The sequence below is a fragment of the Nomascus leucogenys genome, chromosome 8, assembly GCF_006542625.1.
Source record: "Nomascus leucogenys isolate Asia chromosome 8, Asia_NLE_v1, whole genome shotgun sequence".
Lineage (NCBI taxonomy): Eukaryota > Metazoa > Chordata > Mammalia > Primates > Hylobatidae > Nomascus > Nomascus leucogenys.
This window is the reverse complement of record NC_044388.1, coordinates 102,062,691-102,075,489: the sequence shown is the minus strand read 5'-3', so window position 1 is coordinate 102,075,489 and position 12,799 is coordinate 102,062,691. Positions and strand designations below refer to the sequence as shown.

The 12,799-nt window shown below is 38.2% G+C and overlaps 1 protein-coding gene across 2 annotated transcripts in view; it reads right to left on the bottom strand.

Moving 5' to 3' along the window:
• Positions 1–12,799, bottom strand: part of PBX3 (PBX homeobox 3) — a 226,915-nt gene that overhangs the window by 28,820 nt on the left and 185,296 nt on the right. For both annotated transcript variants that reach the window (XM_030817826.1, XM_030817827.1), the window contains exons 4-5: positions 10,020–10,210; positions 3,884–4,019 (exon numbers count right to left, since the gene is read on the bottom strand). In XM_030817826.1, coding sequence (XP_030673686.1) covers positions 3,884–4,019; positions 10,020–10,210 — 327 coding nt within the window. The remainder of the gene's footprint in view (positions 1–3,883; positions 4,020–10,019; positions 10,211–12,799) is intronic.

Sequence of the window (12,799 nt, the reverse complement as noted above, 5' to 3'; positions counted from 1 at the left end):
TCCCAGCTACTCAGGAGGCTGAGGCAGGAGAATGGCGCGAACCTGGGAGGCGGAGCTTGCAGTGAGCCGAGATCACCCCAATGCACTCCAGCCTGGGCGACAGAGCAAGACTCCGTCTTTAAAAAAAAAAAAAAAAAAGAGAGAGAAATAGGTTCTTTGTCTTTTCTTATTAATTTATAGGAGGTCCTTATATATTCTGGATTTTAATCATCTGTTGCTTATACACTTGTAAATATCTTCTTGCAGTGTGTGGACTGTTTCTACAGTTTAGAAAATATTTTATTTGAAAATAATTTCAAATGTGAAAAAAGCTGCAACAATAAAAATAGCATAAAGAATAGTTGTATATGCCCTTCCCCTATTATTAACATTTTTCCCCATTTGTTTTATCTTTGTGGGCACTCATGCTCTCTTTGTGTGTGTATGTGTGTTTATATACACACATATACATACAAACACACATTTTTTTTTTCTGAACATTTGAGGCTAAGTTATATACATCATGGTCCTTTACCTCTAAGTCAGTCAGTGTGTATTTCCTAAGCCTAGAGAGATTCTCTCACATAACCATAGTACAACTATCAATTACAATTTATTTCAGTAAATTTAACCCAACAATATCTTTTATGGTATGGTTTTCCCTACAGTACAGAATCCAATCTAGGGTGAAGTATTGTAATTACTTGTCATATCTCTTTAGCTTCTTTTAATCTAGAACATTTCCCTGGCCTTTCTTGGACGTTTTTAAAGAATAATGCTCCCTCCCCGCCTTTGTCCTCAATAGAAACATTCCTCATTTGGGATTTGTCTGGTGTTGTCTTGTGATTAGATTCAGGTTATATTCTTGGATGAAATACTACACCCAATGTCCATCTGCTCCTCCTTGGTGATGTTGATTCCGATCACTTGGTCAAGTTTTTGTTCCATTTCTCCACTCTACTATTACTTTTTTTTAAATCTCTTGCAACTTTAAATGGTCTATGGAGAGACACTTTAAGACCATGTTCTTCATCTTAATTTTCCTCTAGATTTAATATCTATTGATAATTATATCTGATCCAATCTTAACTGAATATAATTGTATCATGTTGATGTTTTCAGTCTTTTATCAAGTACTTTGATAAACAAAAGTTCTACCATTGAACCTATCAATCTTTACTTTTGTTCCTTACACATTTTATGTCCTGTTTAAGGAATTCTAGCCTGCCCGCACAGCACCAAAGATATGGCCTTACATTTCTTCTGAAGTTTCCCTATTATTATTATAGGCAGTTGCAGTAAATAATAAATCAGTTTCACATATTCTAAATCTAGTAAAAATAGTGTTATTCTAGTTGCCTGTTTTCAGGGGGCTTCAATACTTTTAAAGTTAGTTTTCTCTATGAACAATTTCTGGATTCTAAATTTAATTGTATTTCAGTATGATTTACATTTTAAACAATATATTTTCTCTTTTGAAAGTAGTTAGCCAGGTGCAGTGGTTCATGCCTGTAATCCCAGCATTTTGGGAGGCTGAGGCTGGAGGATCACTTGAGGCCAGGAGTTCGAGACCAGCTTGGACAACAGGGTGAAACCCTGTCTGAAAAAAAAATTTAAAAATTAGCTGGGTGTGGTGGCGTGCCTGTAGTCCTAGCTACTCAGGAGGCTGAGGCAGGAGGATTGCTTGAGCCCAGGAGTTCAAAGTTACAGTGAGCTGTGATAACATACCCCTGCACTCCAGCCTGTGTGACAGAGCGAGACCCTGTCTTAAAAAAAGAAAAAGAAAAAGCAGTTGACCTGTCAGGCCTGGAACAGAAATTCTTTGCTTTCACTTCTTAAAAACTTAAACAAAAGGCTATTAATTTATAAGCATAATTTATTTCTGAAATTCTGTGTTTGAAAGGCTGACCTGGAAGAAACAAGGTCAGAAAGTTTGCTTTTTAGACAGAGTAATAGAGCTATATCTGTATTATTTCTACCTCTACCTTTTTCTCAGCATTGCTTAAAAAAAAAAATTCAAAACATAATAAAGCTATTTTTCCATAGAAAACAAGTGAAATAAATTTAATAATTAACTGTTTTTAAAAAAACACACTGGTTAGTGGATTCCTAGCCTATTTTAGAAGTTAAAACTCCCTAGTTCAGAACAGCCAGAAACCTTTTTATCACTTATTCCACAAGTGTGTGTTGAGCACACTCTACACTACACACAAAGTGAGAAGTACTACAGCTAATGAAAACTCCAGATTCTATTGTTTTTGAAATAGATGATATTAATCTGTGTTATTCTCTAATGGTGCATATATTATAGAAGTGTTTTTTGAAAAAAGAGTGGAAGCAAGAAAATGCCTTAAATTCACCTACAAACATTCAAATTCTAAGTCAGAGAGTGGTTGTGGGAACAGGAAAACCAGACGTGGCATCATCATCTGGTGTTTGGCATGAACCTAATCCTTTAGGTTCCGTGAACTAATGTCCAGGGAAAAGGCACTCACCATAAAATCCTACTTGAAACGATTCTTCTTTTAATTTTGTCTTCTCCGACTAACCCGGCATATCATATTATTCCTCCATATTTCATATGGAAGTGAGTAACCCAGTTAGTAATGTTTTATATAATATATGTCTATGTAAGCTGGTAATCCAAATCAATTATATTCCATTTATAACTGCGTAAAAAGAAATCAAGATATACCATTTCATAAGAGAAATGACAATAAACCTTGAATGAAACCTTAGTTATGAATCGAAGTTTGCTCTTCAGTTTCTACAGAAAATAATGGCAAAAGAGGAGCTGGAAATCATCTTACAGCCAGGCCCTATTCCCTTAAATAACAATGACTTCATACACTGATATGAGACCCTCACTGGAACTTGAAAGGGATCTTTAGTATCTTGAACTTTATCTACAGCACGAGTATTTATTTAGAAACTACTTTTAAAAACGGTTTCATGTGACCCCTAGTGAACACTGAAATTTTTGATAAGAGTCAGCTTTTCCTTAAGTTTCACTACAAAAACTGGTTGGTAAACTACTGCTTTTGCATGCTATAAAGAAATGCTCTTCAAATGTCAATCTATTAACAATAATATGAACATTTAAATAAAATTGTATTTTAGAGGTAATGCTAATACGATATATTTATGTTCTAAAGAGGTACACTTGTCCTGGGCAAAAGAGCGAGACTCCGTCTCAAAAAAAAAAAAAAAAAAAGAGGTACACTTGTTTGTTAATTTATTTGTTTCCAATCCTCAGTCCAAATACCAGTCTATTTGACTAAAACTAAATGCATTTTTGTTAGAAGATGACAACTAACTTCAGGGTCAGAAACTATTACAAATAAACATTTTTTTTTAAAACCCCAAAACCAGAAACCCTGAAAGCATGAATTTAATTCTTGTGTTTAATGGATAATAAGGAAGCAAAGAAATCCTTGGGACTCAAAACATTGTAGTATGTTACCAAGAAAGGGCCTGGTGAATTCCTCAAAGCTTCCACCAAAGAGTATATTAAATTTCCTTTTGGCAACAAATAAATTGGTTTCTTGCTGGTAGAAGCTTAGGTCAGTCATCTAAATCAGGGAAACCAGGAATACATGCCATTTACTGGAGAGTCACTTAAGTGTAAACTGCATCTCTCCCCATGGCATGTTTATGTCCTCTCTAGAGAAGATTTACACTGGGGAATGCGGGTGGTGGTGGTCTTGATTCCTCGCCACTTAGGGTTTTTAAAAATTATCTAAGGTTTAAAATCTTGTCTAAAACTGTGGAAATATCTACATTTTCCTTATATCTTTTTTGATGATAGAACATTTGGATATGAAATTTGATTATAATGCCCTGAGGAAGGAATGCGGTTCCTGTATCCACAGGGAACAAGGCAGACCCATGGGTCTTTTCTCACCTGTGACACTGTGATGCTGCATTTCTTGGCCAGCTCCTCTTTGGCTTCTTCACTGGGGTAGGGGTTGCTGAGGTGTGAGTAAAAATATTCATTCAAGATTTCTGTGGCCTGTTTACTGAAGTTACGCCTTTTCCGTCTATGACAAGAGTGAAAAAAAAATAATTGCAGTTACAATCAGCATTAACCTAAGAGGGATGGGTTAATTAGGACGATACCAAAAAAGTAGATTTCTCTTTTTAAACATCCTTAAGGTCTAATTTATTTCTGTGATATTATAAGTTATGTTCTAGACATCCTCCAAAGCATTATCCAACTCGTTTTAAGATGTAGGATCACTGAGAAAAATACCAGACTATGAAGCACAATTAATTGTGCTTCATTCTTTGAAGACCTAATATTTTAGATATTCAATGAAGATCCAGTGAGAACAAACAAGATCTATCAGAGAGCTTACAGGGAAAAGGACTGGGCAGAGGAAGAGTTCTGAAACAGAAATATCTTGTCTAAAGGGTTAGAGCAGGTTGGGGCACCATAAAAGACAGGGAATGCGTGAGATGAGTCTGGAAGGATGGGCAGGGGGCAGATTATAGAAGCTCAGTGGAGCTATAAGAATTTTTGGATTTTATGCTGAGTGCAATAGGAAACTATTAAAGGTTTTAAGTTTCATGTTTTTAAAAGATCATCCTGACTGCTGAGAATAGGTGGAGGAGGGCATGAAAGGAACTGCAAAGCCCATTTTAGGAGATGATTGCACTGGTCAAAATGAAGATGATAGTAACTTGGCACAAGGTGAGAGCAATGAAAATAAGATTCAAGATCTACTTGAAAGGCAAAAGCAATAGGACCTGATGATGTATTGAATGGAAGGAGTGAGTGAGGGAGATAGAGAAGAAAGTTTAGGAAAAAAAAATACATCGGGAAGGATTTCTAGGTTTTTCTGCTTAAGCAACTTCCTGGACTGAGGTATGATTTCCTTCACTAGGCAAAGAGGAGAGAACAAAATTTTTTCTTTTGTTTTTGTTGAGAAGGGGGTAACAGACTTTCAAAAGATCAAGCATTTATTAACAACATATTTCAAGTAGCAAAAATGTCATTTATATTTGGGTTTTGTTATTAAGATTTTAAAGAATTCCAGCCTGAAAATTATCATTTGTCAGAATTCACTTTCAATTAAGTACTCCAGTAATTAGAAAATACCTTCCCCAGATAATTTTCTCAATACTTTCTTCCAAATAATCTTAATTCTTCTCAATTGTGATATCCCACAGTCAGAAAACAAAGAGTCAGTAGGCTGTTGTATAGGTATGCACTCTATGAGATTCTTCTAGTCAAAATGGTGTCACTCATATGGCAGGTTAAGTATGTGATCTGCATTTCAACATTAAGGGAGAGTCAAGGGAGCAAGAAATCTAGGTCTGATCAAAACAACTCAGGTTTTAGTCCTGAAATGTCTTAATTTCAATAATTTTTAGGAGGGTTAAACTATTGTTTTCTAGAGGATGAAGATGAGATTCAAGATCTATTTGGGGATTAAAATCAACAGGATTTGATGATGAACTGGATGGGAAGGTGGTAAGGGAAGACAGGGAGGGAATGGAATGAAGACAAATACACCAAAAAGAAGAACAGTTAGCATGTTTGCAGGAGTCATGTGTTGCTTGAAAAGAAAGACAAGGTCCCGAGGTGAGAGCACATTGAAGAGGTACACTCTGATGAGCAGGTGCATGGGTAAGGACTAGACTAGATACTGAAAATGTCAAATTTATGGGCATTATCTGGCCCATAGACATTATTGATTGAGACCACACAGTAATTACCTGCTCATAAAAATCTAAGTTTCTGACTTCTTATGAAAAATTGGAATACCAACTGTACTGGGCCCACGTTCTCAGAAGGCAGCTCTAGGCTAAAGCTGAGTGATAGCTGCCCCCTTAGATATGCACCTGCCTGCTCTAACCCTCCTCGTCCCTCCCTGTATCCCTGATCCAGCCACTCCACTCAATTCCACTATATGTAAGCATATGAGTCTGTGACTCCTAGTATAAAACAGGGAGCCCAGGAGCAAGGCCCAGGGTAGATGGGAATAGATGACACAAGTGCATTTCTTTGGGAAAGAGGGACGTGTGAAAGGAGGATCAAAAAGAAATATATCTAGAAAAGCAAAGAGAAGTTTGGCTCACATCACTTTTGCCCAGGAGTGGTTTTCAACAAACATCAAAACACCTCAGAGAACGAACAGAATAGCTCACCGGACATTCTGGCTGTGTCCAAACTACAGCACTTCTACTGGAAGAGGAGACGGACCTGCACAAATTTATTCTTAAATGTTTTGCACTGGTGCATGCTTCGTCTTATCCAATTATGAAGCAAACATGAGCATGGGAAGTCAGAGTGAGCAAGGGAATCATATATCTGACTGAGCATGTTTGCCTAGAGCAGAGCCCCTTGCCTTCTCAGTGCAGAGGGCTTGCTGGGAGGCACTACAAGAATAGATGGAACCAAAGCTCAGTATTTGCATTCACTTGAAGGCACAGGAGAGAACTTGGTCTTGTACGTTATTTATTTTTTAGAAAACATCCTGTAGAAAATGCCCATTAAGCATTTCCCCTCAGTTTCACTCCCCCAGGGTTCACCACACTCTAAATGGCTATGCCTCAGGCCAGTGTGCAGTGGCACATCAGTCCAGGCCTGTGTTCCATCAGCATCACAACATTACTAACAGCAGTCTCTACGGGAGAAGAGACTCTGCTCCAAGCTCTGCCACTCTCTCATTCTGGCCCTGCTCATTTTAGGCTGTTAATATACTTTCTCTTCATGGAAGAAAAATAAATCATTTAGGTGTATACATTATGAATGCAGTTATTTAAAAAATAAGCATGCAAGTTGACAAGAATGGGAAAGTATCAGCAGAAATAAGGATAGCAATTATGTTAGAAAATATTTCTTTCTATCAGACATGTTTTACTATCTTTGTTACATAATGCTTTTTATTAAAATGCTCAAATTTGACAAATAATTTTAAAATGTTTTTTGTCTTCTGATGCTACCTCTCTAACCCTGATTTGAGCTGTTACAAAGTATTAAGTGGAATTACTCATTCATCTGGCCAGTCAATAAATTATTTTTGGTAACCTCTAACATGTAAGTCATTTGCTAGAATTGTGGGGAATGCAAATGTGTAAGTCTTGGCTGTTGCTTTCAGTGACACTGTGGCTTACTAAGGGAGAGAAGAAATGTTCATGAAAAACTACAAGAAAAGGGAGCCTACATGAAGTTCGGTCGGAATAGTTGTGTAAACATAGTATAAGTGTTCAAGGGAAGGAAGGGCTAGTCCAGTGGGGTGATTAAGGTGGATTTTCTGAAAAGCGAGGATTTAGACTAGACCCAGAACGATGAACAAGATCTCACTAGATCCAACAAGTACAAGCACTGGTTCCATTCCGGGCTCCATTCCAGATACCCTCACAGATGATGACTCATTACTGGTAACCAGCTTAGAGAGACAGTTTGTTGTGGGAGCCAGGGAAGTAAGTGGTGAGATTTAGGAAAAGAAGGAATTCTAAGCAGTAGAAACATAATTCCACGAAGCATTTCATTTTTGGAAGAAACATAGGAAAGAACAATTTAGTGATATATAAATAAGAATACTGAAAATGTTCAAACTCTGATCTAATAATTCCATTTCTAAAAATTGATCCTTAGGAAATAATCCTAAAGACCAAAAAGGTTCGCCGGGTGCGGTGGCTCACACTTGTAATCCCAGCACTTTGGGAGGCCGAGGCGGGCGGATCACGAGGTCAGGAGATTGAGACCACGGTGAAACCCCGTCTCTACTAAAAATACAAAAAATTAGCCGGGCGTGGTGGCGGGCGCCTGTAGTCCCAGCTACTTGGAGAGGCTGAGGCAGGAGAATGGCGTGAACCCGGGAGGCAGAGTTTGCAGTGAGCCGAGATTGTGCCACTGCACTCCAGCCTGGGCGACAGAGCGAGACTCTGTCTCCAAAAAAAAAAAAAAAAAAAGACCAAAAAGGTTCAATCAATGAAGATTTTCATTAAAATATTAGTTTCAATAAAAATCTATCTAAAATAGTACCTTCTCCATTTTCTCTCCCCTTGACTTGCTTTATTTTTCTGCATACCACTTATCGCCCTATTACATTTCATTACATTATTAAATAGAGTGTTATGGTATATTTGTTCACCTGTTTACTGTCTGTTTCCTCAAGTAGAATAGAAGCACAATTGGGGCAAGTATATTAACCTGTCTTGTTTACCAATATATCCTCAGTACCAATAAATATTTGTGGAAGGAAGGAAGGAATAAATTATATGAAAATTAATAGTTGGTTGGGCATGGTGGCTCCTGCCTATAATCCCAGCACTTTGGGAGGCAGGATAGCTTGAGTTCAGGAGTTCAAGACCAGGCTGGGCAACATGGTGAAACACCATCTCTACAAAAAATAGAAAAATTATCCGAGCATGGTGGCAAATGCCTCCCAGCTACTCAGGAGGCAGAAGCAGGAAGATCACTTGAGCCTGGGAGGTTGAGGCTGCAGTGAGCCATGATAGCATCATTTACTGCACTCCAGCCTGGGTGACAAAATGAGACCTCTCAAAAAAAAAAGAAAAAGAAAAATTAATGGAGACAAATTAAATGCTCAAAAATAAGGGAATGCTAAGGACATTATTTATTTTATATCCATTTGGTAACTTCAATTGTTAAAATGCTATTTATAATTAGAGCTTATACTACATGAAAATGTTTATGTATTCATGGTAAATTTTTTAAAAAGCAGACCAAACTATGCATATTGACCCATCACAGAAATATTTCTTTTAAAAAGCCCCCAAACAAACAAAAAGAGAGAGAATATTGTAAAACATTTATAGTGATTTTTTCTTTAGGTAATAAAAATGAGGTTAACTTTTATCCTTCATCCTTTTATTCCATATATTTTCCAAAGTTTCCATAGTGAGCTTGGCATTTTTTAAATAGAAAAAAGAATAATAAAATCTTCACAACAACAAAGAAGTAATGCAGACAGGGACAGGCCTTAAATGTCAGGTTAAAGAGTGTATATGTGAAGTATGCATATATCCAGCATTGGAAAGCTACCGTGGTTTTTAAGCAAAGCAATCAGGGTATCACAGTGATGTTATAGAAACAGACAAGGGATATGGAGGATGGGCTGGAGGGCAGTAGGACTGGAGACAGGGAGACTAGTAGGTACTGTGCTAGTCCATGTACAAAAGGATGGGCAGGAACTGAGACGAAAAGAAAGAGCTAAAATGAAAAACACTGAAAATGCTCCACACACTTTGTTTTCCAGTTGAGAAGCTATCTTAGTTATTTCCTTTAATATTGTGAGATTTGGATGATAATTATCACCTCTGTCAGATTCCATGGGAGAAGAAAGAAAAACAAAATAGAAACTCCTTTCCAAAGCTGCAGATTGATCATAAGCTTTAGCAATGCCCCGAGAGGCATCCCTACAGAGGCAGCATACACTAGGACACTGACAATTCTTCTGTTCTGTCACTCAGTAGGTCACCATAGACAATTTATTACCATACACAATATATTACCTAACTCCTGTGAAACTTGGGGAAAGCTTCAGATAAAGGGAAATTTTCATCCTTATAGGAAAAATGATAGGCTTTCTTTCTTGATTTGGAAATACAGACTCTGGAGTTTTGTGGTAACTGCTATTAACTGAAATGCCACTTCCTTCTTAGGAGTATCAATATCTCCAAGTATTTTCCCATACTGTGCACAAGCAATGTAACATTAAGAAATTCTTAGAAAATACCCCTTGTTAAAATAGTTATATGCAGAAAACTATCCTTAAAATACCTTTTAGCATCAGAATGGAAAGACTACATATTCCTAAAGTCATTAGCAGAGATGCTAATCCTATTCATTTCCTGAGTCACTAAACTGGCAGCTAACCCACATTACCATTCCCAGACAAGAAAGCTTGACAGCACAGGAACCATGAGTTGAATTACCTGTCCATTGTACAAAAGACTCATATGGCCAAAAGAATCTAAGACCAACTGGTCAGTTTTACAGAAAATAATATACAAGGAGTGAAAGACGGGGGAAAGCCATGCAATAGATTTATGGCTTCACATACCTGGCATCAAGGAACCTTGATCTTAAAATCATAACTGCTTCACAAGTGCTTTGTTTGAGCTGCATCTGGATGGAACTAAATTTTCGATGGATGATGCCCACCATTCTTTCAATCTCTTTTGGAGAAATGGGACGTGTTCTACTCTGTTCTCGGAGAAGGTTCATCACATGTGTAGTAAATTCATTACATGCCTGTAATGGGAAAAAAAAAATCATTCCTTTGGAAACGGATATTTTATACTATCACATGAAGACATTCACTCATCTGAATTTACACCTCATTTGCAATAGCATTATACAGTGTGTAGGGTAAAATGAAAACTAAGACACTTGTAAAATGGTAGTGATAGTAGCTAAAGCAGCAAGAATTCTGAAACTGTGCATGGTCAGACGTGCAAGGGAGACAGCATTCAACTACTCTTCCCACCCACCCCTGTCCAGTTCCAAAATAATGTTTTCCCATTCAAGGATGCTCCCTACCAATTCCCATATACAAGTAAAAATATAAGTTAATTGTTAATACTAAGTACCACCTATTTTCTCTGGAATTTTACATTTAATCAACAAATGCTTACTGAACAACTACAAAGTTCAAACTCTTGCCAGTGCTGTAAGGAACACAGAAATGAGTAAGATGCAGGCCTGGCCTTTGGTGAGAAAAAATATATAAAAAACTAATTCAGTGCAAAGACTAACAGGAAGATATTAAGTTCCAAGGACGGAATATTTTCATCTGTAGGCTTCATGGATTGAGCTTTAAAGAATAGGTAGCATCTTTGAAAGGTGGATAAAGATGGAAGTCAGGAGGAATTCCAGGTATTAGAAATAACAGTATGTTGCAAGTTCACAGAATGGCAAATAGGAATACAGATAATACGTAAAGAAGCAAAAGGATTCAGGTTTGAATTAGCACATAAAGGGCCTTGCATGCCAAGCATTCCAATGACCTGTTATAATTTAGCTGTAGTGCAGGCCTTTGGTGGATATAAGCCATCTCTGTAAAGCAGCTCAGCTCTTCAAGGGATGTCCAACAGAAAATAAGGATCAGATTTGGGTCTCAAACTTTTTAGTTAACATTCCTCAAGCCGGGCGCAGTGGCTCACACCTGTAATCCCAGCACATTGGGAGGCCGAGGCGGGCGGATCACGAGGTCAGGAGATCGAGACCATCCTGGCTAACACGGTGGACCCCATCTCTACTAAAAATACAAAAATTAGCCCACCATGGTGGCGGGCGCCTGTAGTCCCAGCTACTCAGGAGGCTGAGGCAGGAGAATGGCATGAACCCAGGAGATGGAGCTTGCAGTTAGCCGAGATCGCACCACTGCACTCCAGCCTGGGCAACAGAGCGAGATTCCAAGATTCTGTCTCAAAAAAAAAAAAACAAAAACAAACACAAAAAAAACAAAAACAATCCTCAGACATTGTCTCTTTCAGTACATACACACAAACACACACATACACACACACACACATTTGTTTCCCCTAATATTCAGAGTCTCACTCTGTCACCCAGGCTGGAGTGCAGTGGGATGATCATAGTTCCTTGCAGCCTCAAGCCCCTGGGCTCAAGCAATCCTCCCATCTCAGCATCCCAAGTAGCTGTGACGACAGGCATGTGCCACCATACCCAGCTAATTTTTTATGTATTTATTATTTATTTATTCATTTTTTTTTGTAGAGACAGAGTCTCGCTCTGTCGCCCAGGATGGAGTGCTGGAGTGCAGTGGTGTGATCTCAGCTCACTCCAGCCTCCGCCTCCCGAGTTTAAGCAATTCTCTTGCCTCAGCCTCCCAAGTAGCTGGGACTACAGGTACACACCGCCACGCCTGGCTAATTTCTTTTGTATTTTAGTAGAGATAGGGTTTCACCATGTTGCCCAGGCTGATCTCAAACTCCTGAGTTCAGACAATCCACCCGCCTCAGCCTCCCAAAGTGCTAGGATTACAAGCGTGAGCCACGGCGCCCGGCCCCCAGCTAATTTTTAAATCTTTTTTAGAGTCAGGGTCTTGCTATGTTGCCCAGACTTGTCTCAAACTCTTGGCCTAAAGAGATCCTCCTACCTAGCCTCCTGAGCTGCTAGGATTACAGGTGTGTGCCACTGCATCCAACTTCATCTATATTCTCTTTGATTTATAAATCTGTATAACTGGGCCTACACTGAAATCCAGTACTACCCTGGTAAATAAAGCATCTGTTTATACTCCTGAAGAAAAAGAGTCTCTTCTGGCATTTTTCTTAAAAATACAGGATGGGAAATTCTGCATCTTACTGCACGGGTGTCCCTGATAGGGTGAGCAGACAGAACAATCACTGATCAATGCAAGACGCGTTTGGAAGTTATAATAATGTCCACTTCCCTACAGATATCCCAAACATTGCTCACATGTAGCACATGATGATTTTTCTAATGGCTCATTAGAGGACTAACCTTTCCTGTGCACTGCGTATTCCACTTACTCTAAACTTTTACAGAGCTTTCCATAAATATTTCTAAGGTAAGGTAAAATGAGTCTTATCATGTAAAGTTTTTTCAAAAATATGTTTTAAGCCATAGGAAATATTAAATTCCTTGCGAGTGGTGACACTATATTATACTTACGGGATTCTTCAGAGTGTAGAATTATGCAATATACACATCTAATAAACATCTACAGATTGGTGGGCTTTTTAATACTACAATTCAAGAGTGAGAGTTATGTTGGTTAATAGCCATAAACTCATTATCCCTGAATCATAAGAGAAGAATTCTTAATCTGCAGTCAATGGATAGGTTTAGAAG